The sequence below is a fragment of the Rhineura floridana genome, chromosome 10, assembly GCF_030035675.1.
Source record: "Rhineura floridana isolate rRhiFlo1 chromosome 10, rRhiFlo1.hap2, whole genome shotgun sequence".
NCBI classification, from domain to species: domain Eukaryota; kingdom Metazoa; phylum Chordata; class Lepidosauria; order Squamata; family Rhineuridae; genus Rhineura; species Rhineura floridana.
Window position 1 is genome coordinate 37,646,969 of NC_084489.1, and position 20,188 is coordinate 37,667,156.

A 20,188-nucleotide genomic window follows, 5' to 3' on the forward strand; every position below is an offset into this window, starting at 1 on the left:
TGACTGACAGGTGGGCAGTCCCACCTATCTGTGAAAATCTCTTGTGTGGGGTTCCCAACCACCCAACTGCCAACTGGCTGTCAGGAGCTTGGGAACTGAAGCACAATGGGTGTTGCTAGTTCTATGGGCAAGCAACATTTCTTGTGCTTTAGTTCCCAAGCTTCTTTGTCCTTTCCCCATGGGAGAAGCCTCTCTCACAGCTGCAGTCTCTCACAATCTGCAAAAAGCAGTTTTCTTTCTCCTGCTTTTTGCAAATGTCTGTAAAATATTGGTTTCTTTCTCCCCATCCCCCACGGAGAAAGAGAGGAAGAACTGCTTGGCTAGCTTTTTGCTTGGGGCTTACAGGAAAGGGTCAAAGAAGAAAAAGATGAGAACCACTGTGCCACCGGCCATATTCACATCATTCATATATCCCACTATTATTCCACTTTGAACAGTCATGGCTTCCCCCAAAGAAGCCTGGGAAGTGTAGTTTGTGAATGGTGCTGAGAGTAGTTAGGAGACCCCTTTCCCCCTCACAGAGCTACAATTCCCAGAGTAGTTTAACAATCAGTCCCTCTTCCCAGGGAACTCTGGGAACTACTGTAGTCCCCAATGAGGTGCCCAGTGCAACTTCTGCTGCAACTTCTTGGGAATGGTTTCAGTTGATGCGGCCTGATGATGTGGACAAGGTGCTTGTGATGATGTGGCCAGCAACGTGTCCTCTCGACCCTTGCCCTGCTTGGCTTATTAAAGCTTGCCGAGGGGGTTTGACCGAGTGGATCCAGAGTGTGGTCAACACATCATTGCGGGAGGGAGTGGTTCCAGGCACCTTGAAGGAGGCTGTGATCCGACCACTCCTGAAAAAGCCCACCCTGAACCCATTGGTTTATGACAACTGCTGACTGATTGCAAATACCCCCTTTTTAGGGAAGGTGATTGAGAGGGTTGTGGCGCAGCAATTGCAAGTACTCTTGGGTGAAACAGATTATCTTGACCCATCCCAGTCTGGGTTCAGGCTTGGTTATGGGACTGAAGCGGCCTTGGTTGCCCTGATGGATGACCTTTTTCGGGAGAAGGACGGGGAAGTGCGACCCTGTTATTCTTACTTGATCTCTCAGTGGCTTTTGATACCATTAACCATGGTAGCCTTCTGGGCCGACTTGGTGAGCTGGGTATTGGAGGCACTGTTTTACAGTGGTTCCGATCCTATCTCCAAGGTCACGCTCAGAGAATAGCATTGGGTGACTGTCTTTCGGCCCCCTGGCAGTTGTGCTGTGGGGTGCGGCAGGGTACCATCTTGTCCCCCATGCTGTTTAACATCTATATGAAGCCCTTGGGAGCAGTCATCAGGAGATTTGGGGCGAGGTGTCAGCAGTATGCTGACAACACCCAGCTCTATTTTTCCGTAACATTTGAATCAGGAGAGGCCGTGCAAGCCCTGGGCTGGTGCTTGGACTTGGTGGTGGTCTGGATGAGGGCCAATAAACTGAGTCTGTATCCTAGCAAGACGGAGGTGCTGTGGGTTGGTGGTTTCCGAGTTCGGATAATTGGTCAGTTGCCTGCTTTGAATGGGGTTGTACTCCCTCTGAAAGAGCAGGTCTGTAGTCTGGGGGTGGTTCTAGTTTTGGTGTACAAAGCCCTATTCAGCTCGGGACCAGGATACCTGAAAGACCGTCTTACCCCTTATATACCCAGTCGATCACTGCGCTCTGCAGGTGAGGACCTCCTGCAGATACCATCTTATCCGGAGATTTGTTCTGTACAATATAGGAAATGGACCTTTAGTGTGGCGGCACCTACTCTGTGGAATTCCCTCCCTTTAAATATTAGGCAGGCGCCATCTCTGCTATCTTTTCCAGAGCTTGGAAAAGTTACTTTTTAAAACTACAACTCCCATCAGCCCCAGCCAGCATGGCCACTGGATTGAGCTGATGGGAGTTGTAGTTCAAAAAAGTAACTTTTCCATGCTCTGATCTTTTCACCGCCTTTTGAAGACTTTCCTCTTCCAACAAGCCTTTAAGTTTCGACCTATTCCAGTCTGCGTCTGTGTTAGAATTGCTTTTAATATGTCTTTTAATATCTTTAACCCTTTTTTAAAGATGTTTTTAAAGTTTTTTTTAAAATGTTTCTAACGTTTTGTTTTAATGTATTTTAAGGTCTTTTTATGATGTTTTAGAGTGTTTTTAGTGTTTCTCTTTGCTGCCTTGGGATCCTGCCGGAAGGAAGGGCAGGGTATAAATTAATTAATTAAATAAATAAATAAACAGATGCAACTGTATCTAAATGAAGATCCATGGTTTCCCCCCCCATTAACTCTTGTTTTCAGCTTATTTATTTCAGTACATGTATATTATCAGATGGAAATTTTATTTTCCCCCTCTATCGTACTATTTCTTTCATTTTGTTGCAATTTTATTTAATTATGGCATGTACTAATACAAATAAACTTTTAAAAGAAAAATTATTATAATATGTGTTTGTTTAAGAATGAATATGTAATTATTCTGTCCTCTGTGTGATCTGAAAAGCGGGGCATCAAATGATTTTTATCCATATGATTTTTATACTTAATATAATTAAGTATATTCTTTTTATTACAGATACAGACCCACGCGTACTGGAGAAGCAAGAACTACAACAGCCAACCTATGTTGCTCTCAGTTACATTAACAGGTAAGGTGCTTTTACTTATAAATATGAACCTTTGTTGCTTTGAAGAAAGAGTGGTTTCCTACAGTGTCTGATCCATTAAAGGTATGGATCTGTTGCAATGAATCTGAAGTGCAATCATAAAGGACAGTATTGCACACTTCTGGCAAACATCCATAATTATGGAATTATATTAGTGAATATTAACAATGATCTTTAGGGATAATCCTAGGGTTGCCAGGGTCACAAGCATTAGAAACTCTGAGATTTCAGGGATGAGCCCTAGTGATGTCACAGGGCACACCCTGGAGCTGGTTGTATCCCATGGGGGGAGGATGAGGAAGGGAGATTTGGGTGCATTGTCATACCCCTGTTGCCTCGGAGCCAGCTGCATTCGAATACAGCCAGTTCCGAAGCCAGGGGTTGCATCAATGGGCCTAAATCTTACTGGGTATGGGAGATTTGGGCCTGTTGTCATGCTCCTGCTGACCAGGAACCAGAGATTGTGGTGCCTCACCTGGAGATCTGGGAAGGACCCCGAAAACCAGAGTCCCCAGGTGAAACCAGACACATGGCAGTGCTGGATTATCACCTTCACTGCTTATGACTCAGTGATAAGTAATGGTTATTTGATGGGCATTGTGATGGCCACACCCAGCCACTCTGTGTCCTTGGCCATCTGGAGAAGGAAGATCCAGCCACAACACTGAGCGTACCCCTCTCCTCTACCACCCTTCTTCCTTTAAGAGCTTGCTGCCACCAAATAAGGAGGGACATGATTTTATTAGAAGGCTGCCCCTTATTAATCAGCCTAATAATAATAACAATAATAAAAATCCCTTGCTTTTCCTGGAAGCCTCTTGAGGTAGCACAATATAATGGCTTTAGGTGTGGGTGGGGAAAATGGAGTGGGACCACACCAGGTTTGTGAACAAACGAAGAGTTTACTAAGAGAGAGAAAAATGTGGCATTTAATCCAAGCAAAAGTAATAGAGAAAGAAATGCAATGCCAAAAAATTAACAGAAACTCAGAATATTTTTTGGAGCAAAAACAAAACTGGTTAGCGCGGCTTTGCTGAAGCTAAGCAGTTCTGGGTCTGGTCAGTGCCCAGATGGGTGACTGCATGGGAACCACATGTACCACCTTGGGTTCCAGGACAGAAGAAAGGTGGGATCTCAATGTAAGAAGATAAATGAAATCAGTGGAAGGAAAATAGTGCTAGCATTGTTTTACAAATGTTGGACAAGACTTTCCGCAATGAATACTTTTTTAGCAATTCTCATGTTTCTGCTATTTATTTTATTATTTTATTCATACATTTATATACTGTCCATATAACTGCTGGAAGTTGCACAAGCTGCTATGTAAGCTTTTTACATTTGATAGTTGTGCCACCAGACTAGTTCATTTGAACAGCCTGACTAGGTGATTGGGAAGGTGAACCCTATGATGCCCCGTGAACAAACAAGTAAAAACACACATTTCTGTATTATACAAAGCCATAGTCCATTTCAACATTCCAGGCCAGCAAAGTCTAATTTCTTCACCAGCATAGTTCCCTCTTTGAGAAATGTTGAAGTTGGTTCTCCTTAAATAAGTGCAGTTTAGAAATATTTTCATGAACGTTTCTACCCATTGCTGTTATTTTTACTGTTATTTTTGTGAGCTTGAGATGAACTGCAAAAATAGTACTAATGGTTTTACAGCTGTTCAACTTTTCAGAGTGTTGTACTTGAAGCTTGGCCAAACATTGAACTAAATATGGTGGTGATGTTTGTTTTTATATTATATTACTTTTAAACGAAAGATACATTAAAAGATCCAAGATGTTTCTGGCCACTGTCCAACAGATTCCTGCAACAGTTGCATCATAGGAACAAAGAACCCTGCTGAATCAGACTGAGTCAGTGTAGTCAAGCATCCTGTTTTGCAACTGTGGCTAGTTAGATGCCTCTAGGAAACTACAAGCAAAGCAAAGCATTAAGCAAGAGTGGCTAACTGATGGTTCTCGTGGTGTTGTTGAACTCCAGTTCCCATCAGTCCCAGCCAGCATGGCCAGTGATCAGGAATGATGGAAGTTGTAGTCCAACACCTGGAGGGCTATATGTAAGTCACCCCTGGCATAAAGGCTCCACTTCTCAGAATAATAGAGGTTCTATGGCTATTGATAAGCTTGTTCTCCATCATTAATTTTTCTAGTCTCCTTTTAAAACCATTTAAGTCAGTTGCTATCACCATATTTTATGGCAATGAATTCCATAAATTATCTATTGTATGAAATAGTGCTTTTCTTTTTGTTCATCTGAATCTACTCCCAATTAATTTTAATATTAAAGTGGTGGTGGAAATCTCTACACATTGGCCTGGTTGAGTTATGATAGGAAATCATAATTTCCTGCTATTTGAATGACCCACTTTCTCCTCTGATTTTTGGTATCCATGAGGAAGAGATTTGATTTCAGGAAACTGCATTTTCTCCAGGATCAAACCATGATTCAGATATTGGCTTGTTCTGAAACCACAGTTCTAAAAAACCACAGTGCCACAAGTTCAAATGTCATGGGTCACTGTGATTAGTTTAAAACTAGAAGTAGATGCTTCTGTTCTTCTCTTCTGATGCACAAAAGAGGAGGAGAGCGAAGGAGAAAGTATGCTCATTGTGGCTTAATCATGTAAGAGAAAAGCTTGGTTTTGCATTATGTCCACACCTGGCCTTATTTCCATATCATTCATAAATTTAAAAACTTCTGTGATGGCCACCCTAAGTTTTCTTTTTCTAAGCTAAAAAAACCACAAGCTCATTGGCCTTTCCTTGTAAGGAAGATACTCCACGCCTTGCTCATTTTACTTGCTCCTTTGTATTTCTCCCCTGCTACAATGATACCCTTTTTGAGATGCATCAAAATGTATTATCACAAATGCTAGTCACACTTTGGTGGGGAGCAGCTATCTCAATCTTTCTGGGAATAACTTGAAGTGCGAAAAAGTCCTGGGAGGAAAGTGGTTGACTAGAGACTATGGTGAGAGAAAAATAAATGCGACCTCAAAATATATACATTGCTTCTTGTAAAACTGTTCTTACTTCATGTTCACACGTTTCATTTCTATCTCCTGAATTTTCAAGTTCAAAAGTTGTTTTTCTTCTCAACCTTGATTGTATTCACATATAGCAAGTGAATAGAACTGCTATTTATTCAGATTCCTAATGAACTGTGTCATTTGCTCATAAACAGGTGATCAGAGCATGTGGGAACCTATTCATTTAACTGGCTACATCTATAGATTCAGCCCTGGTGCCTTCCTAAATGATACGTTGTTAGAAGTTGTAGGCTAATAAATTCAAAAAGGCTGAGGCTGTGATGCTATATATACTTACCTTGGAGCAAGTCTGATGGAGCTCAGTTAGGTTTATTTCTGAGCAGACTTCTGAGCAGAAATTTTCACACACTTCTAAAGCCAATACAGTGTTCAATATGTGTGCTACAGAAACACAATTGCAGTAAATGACAATGACCTACGTCCTGGCTAACACAAGATGCTTTCTTCTACATCTTTAGAAATGTACTTACGTGGAAAAACATAATATATGGACTCAGGCAATAACAGATAGGGTTGGAAACAGTTCCTCCCATTGTGGTGGCACTTTTCCAGTCACTATGATCACAAGAAATGTTGCCAACTGTATAAGTGATCACCCACAGGATACAATTTCATAGGTTGGATACAATGGGACACTTTTTTTTTTTTTGCAGAAGGCATTTTCTGCTCGCAGAAAAAAATGAAACTAAATGTTGCAGCTTGTGCAACTTCCAGCAGTTATATGGACAGTATATAAATGTATGAATAAAATAATAAAATAAATAGCAGAAACATGAGAATTGCTAAAAAAGTATTCATTGCGGAAAGTCTTGTCCAACATTTGTAAAACAATGCTAGCACTATTTTCCTTCCACTGATTTCATTTATCTTCTTACATTGAGATCCCACCTTTCTTCTGTCCTGGAACCCAAGGTGGTACATGTGGTTCCCATGCAGTCACCCATCTGGGCACTGACCAGACCCAGAACTGCTTAGCTTCAGCAAAGGTACCCCCTTCAGACCATACCATGGGATCACTTATGCGTCCTTGTATCCAGCCCAATAGCAATAGAATTGTATAGCTGGGAATGGTTGAGACATCTCTGTGAACTGGTCCTGAGGCTATGGCTTCTAGTATTTCCCAGAGTAGTAGTCCCAAGCCAGATAACGTATGGTAATAGCACAGTTGTGTACAGGTCTACTTGGATGTAAATCCCATTGACTTTAGTGGAGAGTACTTCCAGGTAAGTTGGCAATGGGTTGCAGCCTAAGATGTTCCAAATAGCTCACTGAACCTCTGGGCATTATTGTACTAGTAACTTTACGTGAAGTTTCCGCCAGCCGCTGTTCATCCAGTCATATTTTCTTAGGATAATGTGAGTGTGTGCATTATATCATAATGAAGCATTGGGGCTAGAGGTCATATCCATCAAAAGCAGCAAGGGAGGGAGAATAAAAATACTGAATTTTTCACACTAGAAGGTAGTACCTGACTATAGCATTTCCATGACTGAAAAAATATACAGTCCAGACAAACATACAGTCTCTGTTAGATAAAGGTGCTACAGCCCATGGAATCCTTTTCTAAATGGTAACTTTCAAGATAAAAGATCCAGGCTGTGAATACACTAGTTGCCAGAGCAAAGTGTTTCCATTAGCCACACCTGGAAGAGGAACGGCTATTTTGCAGATCAGTAGCAACATTTCTTTGAAGCTGAATTAAAAAGAAACTCACACTTGAGCTGCTCCCACCACATATTACAGTAAAAAGGGGTGGGGATTGACTAGCGTCCTGTGCCCCTGTTTTCAGAAGAGAGAGGAGGAGATGCAATGGAACCAGCAGAACAGTGAGTCTGTCTCTACCCTCAGTGTAGCCTTCTCCCTGACAAGCTATTTTCTTGTGTGTTATAGATAGGTTGGGAAGCATTCAAACAAGAATCCTCCTCTCTCACAACTGGAAGTTGTACAATCCAGAACATGCTTTGACTCTTGATTTGTTCTGAACAGAACTAAGGCTGCAATCCTGTGTACACATACCTTGGAACAAGTCACGTTGAACTCTGTGGGACTTACTTCTGAGTAAACTTCCATAGGTTTATAAACCTCTACATGAGCTTTCCCGTCATTTGCTGCGCCAGGCTCCTTCTGGGAGGAAGGGTGGGATATAAATTTAATTAATAAATATATAAATAAAATATGCCTATGTCGCCAAATGTACTTTGCAATTGGATAATCCGGTTTTTAAATGTTTGGTTCATTGCATACTAGTAGTAGTTTTCGTCTTGCCATCTTTCCTGCAATAAAACTCAATATTCTCCCCTTTTTCTCAAGGAAAGAATAGTATATTGTGTTCTTTTACTTAATGCACTGCTATTGCTTACAGTTCAGGGAAGGGTTTGTGCAGATGCTTCCAGTAGCTGCTGGATTGAACATACAATACATGACAAAGCACAGAAACAGCTGGATCAAAGTAACTTGTCACTTGACAGATATTTTGATCTTATTTTTTATGTAGGAATCATGTGTTTTTATTCATATAGTCATATCTTTACACCCTGCCCGCAGACTTGTTTTAGAGAAAAAACAAGACAAACCTCAGATGGTAATTCAAACAGTGTGTGCAGAAATGAATTTATTTATGAACAAGGGAATGAATGGCGTGTTGTTTGAAAGAATTTATACTGTTGGATTTGGAGGCAGGGATGGGAGTTGTAAGAACCAAATAGTTACTCCAAAATTTTAATATAATCAACTTGAGAAGATGCAAAGATTAAGTTTATCTCTATAAAATGGAAAGCTGTAAATTTACATTGAAGATGGAAAACATTCCAACTGTGTTCTAAACCTAAGACTTAGTTCTTTCACTGAGATGGTAAACTGCATCTGGACTGTATCACTTGAGATTGCAGATAGTAGCTCACATGACAGAATACTCATCCATTAAAAAAATTTTGCACATAGAAAACTAAAAAGTTGGGGGAAAGTGTAGGCTATAACTGACATGCTAGTTTTTTTCTATACTGACTTTTTGGGGGGGGGGTTATGGAGAAGCATTTAATCATGTGAATCCCCAAGTGGAAGTGGAAGAGCCCAAACACAGGTTTACTATCTCAATTAGAACAAGTCTTAACAAATGGTAGCTGTAACAAAGTGTTGTAGTATGAGGTGCTCCTGTTCGGGGAACCAACCAGCCATACATCATTCCCTTCCCCTCTGGGGAAAATGCATTTTCCAGCCCCACCCCCAGTAGTCAGTCAGCATTCTGTGGCAACTAAGCATGCTCAGTCCTCATTGGTCTATTTTTGGGGTTTATCCCCTAACTTTTTTCTAATGGTGGGTTTGGGGGTTTTTTTTGGTACTTTTGTGAACTTATGGGTACCCCGAAGCCCGCAGATACCTCCCTTTTGTGGATGCATAGTGCTATTTTGGTTACAGAAGGATCCGTGCTTCAAGAACTGAGTTTGTTATTGGTGCATGAGATTCATCCATATTTTCTTCTTTGTGAAGTAAGCATCTGACCATTTGGCATGTAACACTAAAAAGCATTTTCTTGTGGTACTTTCTTGTGAGTCTTTCTTGTGATATTTGTCCTATAAGTAAATGTTATTTACTATGTAAATGTATGGTTAATGTGTGGTCCCGAGTCCTGGGGTATGAAGGCACATGATGCAGCAGCCTTGCTAAGGCTAAGAAGGTCTGGGTCTAGTCATTGCCTTGGTGGAAGACTGTCAGAATTTTATGTACACCGCCTTGAGTTCCATGATGGAAGGAAGATGAGATACACATGTAATTGATTGATTTTAAAGATTGTAGGCAATCTAGTTTGTACAGTCACATTATAGACTAACTTAAACAGAAGCCTACTGAAGCCTCATGTGTTCACATTTAGACACGCTCTTGAATGCATGTGTGTTGGAATTGCTTTTTAATATGTTCTTAAACCTTTTTTAAAATGTTTTTAATCTTAGATGTTTTGAAAGCTTTTTTTTAAGAAACGTTTTTAAAGATGTTTTATTGATTGATTGATTGATTGATTGATTGATTGATTGATTGATTGATATCCCACCCTTCCTCCCAGCGGGAGCCCAGGGCAGCAAATAGAAGCACTAAAAACACATCAAAACATCATAAAAACAGACACTAAAATACACCAAAACAAAACAACTTTAAAAACATTAAAAAAAAAAAAGCTTTTAAAACATCTTTAAAAAAGGGTTAAAAACATAATGTTTTTAAAAAACATTAAAAAGCAATTCCAACACAGACGCGGGCTGGGATAGGTCTCAACTTAAAAGGCTTGTTGAAAGAGGAAAGTCTTAAAAGGCGCCGAAAAGATAACAGAGATGTGTTTTAAAGTTTAGTGTGTTTTAAAGTTTATTTTTATGACGTTTTAAAGTTTTTAGTGCTTTTGTTGGCCGCCCTGGGCTCCTGCTGGGAGGAAGGGTGGGGTATAAATCAAATAATAAATAAATAATAAATAACGTGTCTAAATGTCTCTTTAGGCACATGCCAAGGCATTGGGACAGTTTTAGATTCTTGGATCTAAACCATTTTCTGGACTTTCTCCAGCATGCCCCCAAACTGCCCCCTTAAAAGCCTGCTTTTTGGCCCTGCAGAAAATAGGAATCAAATATAGGATCTCCTTCTCGGAGGTTGGAGCTCTGTCTTTGACATCAGAGAGGGACCTCTGGGATGCCCTCCCGGAGCCATAGGATGGCACTTTTACATGAGTAAAAGATATGAAGGCATGCTAATTAACACATCTGTATACACATGCAGCCATGTATTTCAACAGATGCAAAAATGTAAAATATCTTTTCAGAAACTGCTTTTTTATTTACTTCTCAGCAACAGAAACCACTTCCAATTGCATGTCTAGGCTTTTTGCAAGTTTTAACTGTATCAGATAACCAGGGTAGCATTACCTTTTGCAAACATGTACATTGTTTGACGTCTACCCAATTCTGTTTAAAATGTAAACTTATGATTAAAAGCTCGGCAGTATGAATGGAGCTGATTGTCTTTGGCATTCAGGTATAAAATGTTTGGATTTGTTAGTTTCACGAACTTCCTATTTATGAAGAAAAAGGGCACTTATAGTCGTGAGCGTATGGTACATATAAATGGGAATAAAATTAGACCATATAACCTTCAAAAATAATAATCTAAGTAAATAATCAGTCTGCATTTGTGGCCGTTCTCCATTTTTCATGTAGTGCATTCCTACATTTTTACCAGCATAGTAGGGGTGTTGGTGCACCCCTTAAATTGTTATACATTCTCAGTGTGTGTGTTTACAATTTTTGTGGGATTTGTGCGTTTAAAGTCTCATTGACTGTGCTACTTTAGTCCAGATAGTTTCAGCTTTATAGAATTTACTTCTTTAATGTGTGGTCTGCCAGCTGGAAAAGCCTTGGTGTGGTACGTTGGGTGAAAGTTGCATTGCCAACAAATCTTTGTTACACTTTGAGTGGCAAATGTGAGCTTGCATGGTGCTTTCCTAATGTTTGATATTACTGCGAAAGCACAGAAGAGCTACATGCTTGATGTGGGTCTTAAGCAGCTATAATGATTACCAAATGAAATTAAATATTAAGGAAATGTGAGATTTACTCTTACTATTTTTTTAAAAAAAGTCTTTGTATTGCATAGCCCATCAACACAGAGGCATAATAAGCATCTATACATGATACTATTAACTCCAGACAAAATGGAGAAACTGCACAAATTACTGCTAGTTCAATTTGTCCAGGAACGTATCTAATCTCCTCTATTGTTAGCTTTAGCAACAAATGAACAGAAGGTTCTAGAAGATTAAATGTTAAAGTTATGATAGGAAACGAGAAGCCATCTTGTGTTGACAAATGACATAGGTTAGAAGATATGAGGAAACTGCTGATCATGGTTGTTTATACTTATACATTAATGCTACCACTACATCTACACAGTCTTAGAATGTTTCTCACTAAACCCATTTCAGAGCCAAAATAGATGCAATCATGGCAGCCTCGTGTCTCAGAATTGAATTGCTGCTCAATTTCTCCCAAGCATGTTGTTGTTGTTATTATTATTATTATTTATTACATTTGTATACCGCCCCATAGCCGAAGCTCTCTGGGTGGTTTACAACAATTAAAAACATTAAAAACAAATATACAAATTTAAAAATACTTAATTTTTTTTAAAAAAAATACATCCTAAAATGCCTGGAAGAAGAGAAGACATGATACAAACAAATCACAATGCATGCTCAATAAACAGTGGGAATTATATAACATCTCCACAGACTTTGTGCAAACAAATACGGTAATGGTGAATGCTCCAAGAACAGGTTGTCTGGAAGTGATGAGGTTTTGACTGCATCCTTGAGTCCTGCTAGATTAGGCAGAAGAGTCCATTTTGGCACATGTTTAAAGCACACTGTCCATGTTTAAAGCACACTGATTTGCCAGAAGAGAGAGTGCTAAATCCCTACCTTTTTTCCCCTCTGTTTGGATACTAATGAATATATGGAGCTCATTTGGGTAGCTCCTGCTGACTCCCACTCTTCACTAGGGATGCTGCTGAATTTGGATTTAGCACTGGATTTTCTAATGGTCCGCATAGTCTCATATGAGTGAAGCGATCCTGTTTGCTCTGAATTTCAATGGCTTCCCCCCGCATTGGATTTCCTCCCCTCAAATATTCTCTTGAACATATTGTACAGCTCTCGCTGTGCCAACCCCTTCCACTCTAATAATCCAAGCAGGGAGAAAGCAAGCTAACCCCTATACCAGCCTGTAATAGTGGAGGATATGAAGTCACTTTCCTTTCAAAATATCGATAATTCCTTTCAAAATATTGATAGTTCTTTAAAAATATCAATAATTTATTTCAAAATATCAATAATTTATTTCAAAATATCAATAATATCAATATTAATGTTGATATTTGGTGGGAGGAAAGATTAGACTGGTAAAAGCAATGAATAGTGGACAAAGAACAAACTCAAATCGATACTGCCTGTTAGGTTGATGGAATGCTTTCAAAGTGGCACCTGCCAACGGATCACATCCCTACTCTTCACACATTCAAAGGTTCCATTTGAATAGACCCTGTGCACATGCAGACATGTGTTCTGATTCTGATACCGTCAAAAATGGATTGCTTCAGATCAGGAGCCTACACTTGTTCAGGTATACACTGTTAGGTTCCTTGGAAATGAATACAGGGAGAAGGGCAGCAGCTCAATAGGTGGCCTGCATACTTTGCATGTATAAGATTGTAGATTCAATCCCCACATCTCCAGGTAGGGAGTCAAATTCTAGAGAGTTGCAGGCAGCCATTGGATCTTACTCAGTATTGTGATAGAAATTCAGAGGTGTTATCTGGATCCACCAAGAACAGATGCAGCTTCTTATGAAATAATTTAACTTGTTGGGTATAGGTTGTTGTTGTTTTTTAATATAACTGAGGCACAGAGCATCTAACTACATTTAGCCATCTTAAGAGCAAAAGGAACTGGTATGCAGACATCTTTGCTTCCAAATATTAACTCGTCTCTCACCATAATACTGTTTGCATGCACTTGACCACAAGTATAAGGCAGCTTCCTATATTCCTAAGCTGGAGTCAGGCTAGCAGGTAATGATCCTAATCAGTACCCTCAACAGGTAAACTTTGGAAGAAATCAAAGAAAAATGGCAAGCTTTCAGTTTGAAATGAAAGCGAAATAATTATCATGATTGTTGAACATAAAAGTAGGGAAACAGGTACCTGCTAGGGGCATCCTGGGATATGAGCTATAATAACTGGAATAGAGTTTTGGCGGAGTGATGGTGAATTTGGCCATGATTAAATTTAAAGAAATGGTGGCAGACATGCTGAAAAAGGGCAAAGGGACAGGATAAATTGGTATTCTGGTGATCAGGGCTGGCTCCAGCCATGCTGGGGCCCTTGGGCACCAGTCTGCCCTGGGCCCCTCCGCTCCTCTTCCACGATCCGCGGCAGGAGCTTCCGAGCAGCCCACCATCCCCCCACTTCACCTACCTTTCTCTTTGCTGTTTTTTTGTGGCTGTGTGCAGGGTTGCCATCAATCAAGATGGCGCTCGAGGTTTCCGTAAGGGGCTGAAGCCTCTGCCGCCATCTTGGTTGATGACACGCATGCGTGCTACATCCTTACACCAGTCATACAAGTTCCTTCCTACATAACACAACAGTTCCTCCTCTCTGCAATCTTTCCAGACCAATCAGAAAGCATTAGGTAATTCTACTTCTTATTCCAATGCAGGCGGGCCCCGCTTATATGGCAGGTTCCGTTCTGGACTGCCGCCGTAAAGTGGAAATTGCCGTAAAACGGAACCCATTGAGTAGAATGGGTTGTGTCGCACAAAAATGCCGCGCAAATGTTGCAAAATGCTGCAAAAGCGCAAAAACGGCTTTAAAACAGGGAATTTCCCCTAATTGAAAGCCGCCGCATTAGCAGAACGCTGGAATGCGAAGCACCGGTAAGCGGGGCCCTACTGTATTCTATCTTATTGATATCACCATTGTTCTGCTGTCCCCCAAGACTAATGCCTTTTCAGGCCAGTTGAAACCATTTACTACCATACGCTACATTCTACTATTGTGAATGGGTTTTCATGCATACCCGGTACTTTCTATTGCCCGTTGTTCTTGATCAGCCAGGCTGATCCAGGTACACCTGGAGATATTAATGATAGTGGGTTGAGTTTGCCTCAGCGTAGGATGGCTGAAAGTTCATGAGCACCACAGTTCTATTACCTGCTATAGAGGTTCTTATTCCTTATATTTTCTTAGAAATCCTATTCCTAACTTAAAGAAAATACATAGTTAGAGACGAGGTTATGATTACAGTGCTGGACTATGACTGAAGATCACACAGTCATCCACTATCTCCCAGCCTCAGGGAAATGGAAAAAGCAAACCACTTCAAAATACCACTTACCCACTGAAGCTGATATACTAGATCAACTGTAAAACTAGCAGAGTTAATAATCCTCAGAAGAAATGATCAGAACAGGCAGAAAATTTGCTGAAAAGAGAGAGAATGGATGTTCATCAAAAATCATAAGGTTAAGTGCAACCTGAATGAAAAATTAGGCCATGTAGAACTTGTGAAACATTTGATTTCAGCATTTGCCATACTAATGTGACATACTATTGGCACAGAGATCAGGTCATTACATTAGGCTCATTTATTTTCAAAAGGAGAAACAATGCTGTCCTGAAATGTCAGCTCTCAAGACTTATATAGAGTTTGGAATTTGTCTCACCTTTATATTATGGAGCTGTCATATTTGAGCCAAATATCTCTACTATAGGTTGACTCATACTAAAAAGTTTGCTATATATCTGAAATTTTAATTCAGTTCTGTTGTCTTGAGATAAATCCTTCTTCTCATGCTCTCCTCCATTCATTCAATCAATATGTGTAAGAATATGGTCACTGTCCCCTGACTTTCATCCTGGGGCCAAAGGTGAGAAGGGGGACCTATGAACTCTGATATACAGTGTTCTATGTATTCTGATGATAAGTAATAAATATAATGTGTGTGTTAGGCCTGTAAGTGTGATTGGGAACCCTGGTTCGACCATGGTGCCTGATTATGCATGCATGCCCTATGTGCCAAGGAACCATAGGACCTGTTCTGACCTTTCACCCAACACTTAGAAGGTTGGCGGTGGGTGCTGACAGGGGCTTGAGACCCACTGTCAAAATCTCACTTCCTTGAACACATGAAGGGAAGCTTGTGAAGAGAGCTACAGAGTCAGTGGTTCTGCTGGTTTTTATTACATAAATACAGGTTAAAGTATTGCTACCCAAAAGTGCACAACATTTTATTAACTGACTGACTGATTGATTAAATCTATATCCCACCTTCCCAAAAGGAGCCCAGGTGGAACATTTCACAGATGGGATATATTTATCGAGCTCCTATTTTCTCATTGGATCTTGTCCTGTCAATGCTCACTTAACTTTCTGAATTGTAATCCCTTCCAAACTTGTCCCTGAAAAAAGTGCAAAAAAGAAGGGAGTAGGAGGCATGGGAAATGGGAATGAAGATGAAAGTGGGGGTACAAAAAGAGCTGCAGAATAGGAGAGGATGGCGGCTTCATAAATGGATGGAAGGTGAAAAGGGTGGTCAGCGGTTGCAAAGTATGGAGGGAAGAAGAAGATGCAGGAGGTTACCATGGGAGTGGTCTGTGCACAATGGGGAGTTGCACAAAAGGAAGGGGAGGAGGGGGGAGTATGGACATGGGGATGAAGGTGAAAACAGGAGTGCAAGGCAGGGCTGCAGAATAGAAGTGGCTTCAGAAATGGGGTTGGGAGGGTGATAAGGGAATTTAGTAGTTGCATGGGGTGGGAAGGAGAAGCTCTAGGGGTGCAATGTGGGGGGAGTGGTGGGGGGCTTGATGAGTGGACCAAGCAGGAGCACAGCTCCTTGTAAAAAATAACTAAAAACAGATGAAATCAGTTAAAAACATTCTAAAAACTTTCATCCAGAGTTGTCAGGAGCAGTGTCTTTCCACCATCCAACACCAGGGTAAACAGGAATGTTTTTTACATTTCTCTTGAAAGTCAACAATGAAGGAGACAGGTGCACCTCACCAGGGAAGGCATTCCAGAAATGGGTAACTGCCACTGAAAAGGCCCTGTCATGGGTCAACACCAGCTGGGCAGCCCACAGTGACAACAACTAGAGGGTGCCATGTGGAGGAAGGCTGGCATAGTTCATGCTTTCTCCTTTGCTACATTTTCTCCGAAGGGCTGGAATAGCAGACTAAATAGTGATCCTGAAGTGTTGCCTTCCCCTCTAGGTAGGATCTGGTATGCTGTGCCCTTGTTCCTTGAGTAGATTAGGGGCTGGTACGTAGACAGTTCTATATCCATAGGTTGAAATTGGTGGCCCCTTTGCTTCCTTCCAACTTGTTGGTCCAAAAAATAAATAAGTTGTGTCATCAGTGCACCCTCTTATCTACATGACCGTCAGAGCTACAAACACCCTTCTGTGTTTAATTGTTGACTACCCTTTGTTTGGTAATGTCATCTGAGGTAGGACAAAGCTAAATGCTTACTGATTTTATGTACATGAAAATGGCTACCATTAAGATTGAATGATGGATTGGCAGGGTAATAATACTTTTGCTTAAATTCTATACAGTTTATTAAGGCAAGTCTATAAATGTTGCAGCTGCACTTGTATATGCGTGCATATGTCTGTCTGTCTGTCTGTCTATCTATCTATCAAGAAAATAGAGGCAATCCATGTCCTATTTTCAGTGGCTGTTCCCCATTTTATTAAATATATATGGAATATGGACTTGTTATTCAGACCAAGAAGTCCAACAGAGACTACAGATAAAAAGCACCACAATGGACTCTAGTTGTTGATCTCCCATTGATTGCAACTGCAGTCCGTAATTGTCTAGTGGCTGGAATTCTGTTGCTGGCTTGCTTCATCATTTTGTCAGTTTACTAATAAGGAGGTCACCACAGGTACAGAATCCTGGATTTACATGTGGCAGATGATAAAGCATTATGGGAAATATGTCTCTAAGAACAGGCTTGTGTGGCATGGTACAACTGGCACCCATTCTGTGGCTCCATAATTGACAAGAAGTGCTATTATTAAGCAGGTCTGTTGAGATAATTAGCATTCAGGGTTGCATTTTTAATCAGACTTGAGTCAGATAATTTATCACAGCAGAAGCAAGCTGTCAGGGTCATACAATAAATACTCATTAAAGATGAATAAAGATTAAATGCAGCCCAAAACAAAATTAAGCAAAGTAGTACTTATGAATCGTTTCACTTCAATATTTGCTGTTAATAATTTGATGTAATATTGGCAAAAAGATCAGGTCTCTACGCTGAGCTCATTTGTGAACAAGGTGCTAATATTGTGCTGAGACGTCTGTTCAGCATCTATTTGAGGCTGAAACATTCATAACTGACTGTAAAAAGAATGTTAATTTTGAAAAGCTGATTTACTATGATTGCTCCAGCAGTGACCAGAGCTCTTCAGCGATAAGTTGACACATTAAACGGAGAAGTGTTCCATCTTGAAAGCAGAACTAATTTGTTAGCATTAGCATGTTGCTGCACTTTGAATTCAGTGCAACTCTCTTCTCTTCAGTAGGTTCACACATGAACAGTTTGCGGCACTTTGAAATAGCTTTCAGTTAATAAAAAGACCAAGCTTTCAAATATGTCCTGACAGTAGCAAAGTATTGAACGGTGTTTTTTTAAAGGCATATAGACATGCAAAGCAACCCCCCCACCCCAAATCGTGGGAACTGTAGTTTGTTAAGGGTTCTGGGAATTGTAGCTCTGTAAGAGAGAAACTACAATTCCCAGGAATCTTTGGAAGGAATGTGCTACGAATGTCCTTTAAAGGTATGGTGTGTATGCAGCCTAAGAATATTGTAGAACTGACAATGTGAGTAGCTGCAGTCACAAATATAGGATGTGGTCTTGTGATAAGGTCTTCTGCATGAGCCCCCTTCATTTCAATGGGACTACTGCAGAAAACCTTCCATTTGGGTTTCACCCTCAGTATCAGTGGGCAGGATTAGTGTGAAAGCCACTTAAAGTACTGACATTAACAGAAGAAGTGGAACTGCTTCTTTTTGTAAGAATTAAATATTGAAAGCTGCTCTATGAAATATAGTAGTAATGGTCATAATTATATAAGAGTTTTGATACGAAATGATTTTGTTATTTGTGGAGCAATCTCCCTGTTTCAGAACTTCCACCCCAATGTGTGGATGGTGGGGTGCGGGGCCAGCAGAGGACACAATGGCATGGGCAAAGCCAGATGTCATGAGTCACATGGAACGACCTTGGAGCGGTGGGGAAGAAAAGAAGATGGAATCGGACTTGGGGGAGGGCCCCAGTGACTTATAGTCAGAAGGTGTTGAGACTGAAGACTTCAGTGCCATTGACCGTGACAGCTCTGCCCCTATAGCTCCAGTTACAACTGCTAAGATGCTGCCCGATCAGGAGGCTGCCCTTTCACCTTCCCTTTGCCCCCATTCTTCACTCACACCACCGCCTCGGACACGTAGCCAAATATGCTGGCAGGCTCAAAGGGTTCCCACTGTCCCAATGAGGAGGAATACTTGTGTGTGCGCGTGCTCTCGTTCCGTGGCAGCTTCTTCATGCAAGTAGAATGAGCCTGCCCAAACTTACTTAAGAGTTGTAAGGGGGCATGTCTAATTGCTGTGACAATGTCTTAACTCTGTGTAGTCATGCCTAGTTATGCAGTGTAGAGATGCTGAATCCTGTGTGATCTGTAAGCTGATTCATGAAAAGCTCTGAATGGAAATGTTCCATTAAACCTATTAAAGAAAAGCACGCCATCACTTCTGTGTCTGACTTCAGTGAGCTTGGGCAGGACAAGTACAGCCTTGCCCATTGGGGAATTGTGAGCATGAATTCCCCAAAAGGGCTATAGTGCATTCAAACATCAAGGATATCTTGTAACAAAAAAATAAAAATAAAACAAAAATAGCCAGGGTACAATCCTATTCTCATTACTTGGAGGTAAACCTGACTGAATTTAGGGGGCTTATTCCAACCTAATGTAATGTACTTGCTAAGCAGTTAATCAGGAAAATGAACTCGCTATTGGTTTTAGGCTAACAGCTCTGAGCCTCAGTTCCCTCACCTGCAATATGGGCAACAAGAATACTTACCTATCCTATGGGATTATTGAAAGGATAATGTATGTGGAGCTCTTTTAATACTTGAAAGCACCATACAAATATGAAGTATCATTATCAAACATATATATGATTGAGCTCCATGTCTAATTTTGCAGCTTGTATATCTGTCAGATTCTGAGATTTTTTACTTCTCATTTGAAAGGATTGGTTCCTTTAAATTAACTATGAAACTTACTATATTTCATTCAAAGGGTGGGATAGTCCAAGTTTTCATTTTGTGTAAGATAGGAGACTTTGTTACACTGAAGACTGATTCACAGGTGCTAACACTTTCATTTTAAAGACTAATAGTTAAACTTACATAACAGTTTAGGGCACAATCCAACTAGCATTTCACTGGGCTGAGTGGAGTTGGATGTGGTGGATCTCCAGCTGAGCTGGCTGGGTCCCAGCTCAGCCAGGCTACAACAGCGTAAGTCCCTCAGCTGGAGTTCAGTTGGCCTAGTCGAGACCTGTTAAGTGAAGCTGGCGTAAGCCCCCAAAAAGGGCATGCTAGAGGCGTGTCAAGGAGGGGCCAAGGTGAGGGGACTTAGAGCACATCGAAGTTTTGTTCGGAGTGTTCCTGTAGGTCCAAATTCAGGCAAAAAATTATGCTGGGGAAAAAGTCGGTCTAAGAAAAGAAATACAGTAGAAGTCAATGGGGAGGGCTTACTCCCTGGTAGGTGTTGAGGTGCTAAATTAGTTTAAGCAGAGAGTAACAGCGGTCTGGAATGCGAGTATGCCAGTGTGTGTGTGCGTTTACCTAAG

General features: G+C 40.8%; 1 protein-coding gene across 1 annotated transcript in view; it reads left to right on the forward strand.

Annotated features, from left to right (window-relative positions):
• The window catches only part of JAZF1 (JAZF zinc finger 1), a 197,369-nt gene that overhangs the window by 130,795 nt on the left and 46,386 nt on the right, over positions 1-20,188 (forward strand). Inside the window, exon 2 of the mRNA XM_061587240.1 lies at positions 2,583-2,655. Coding sequence (XP_061443224.1) covers positions 2,583-2,655 — 73 coding nt within the window. The remainder of the gene's footprint in view (positions 1-2,582; positions 2,656-20,188) is intronic.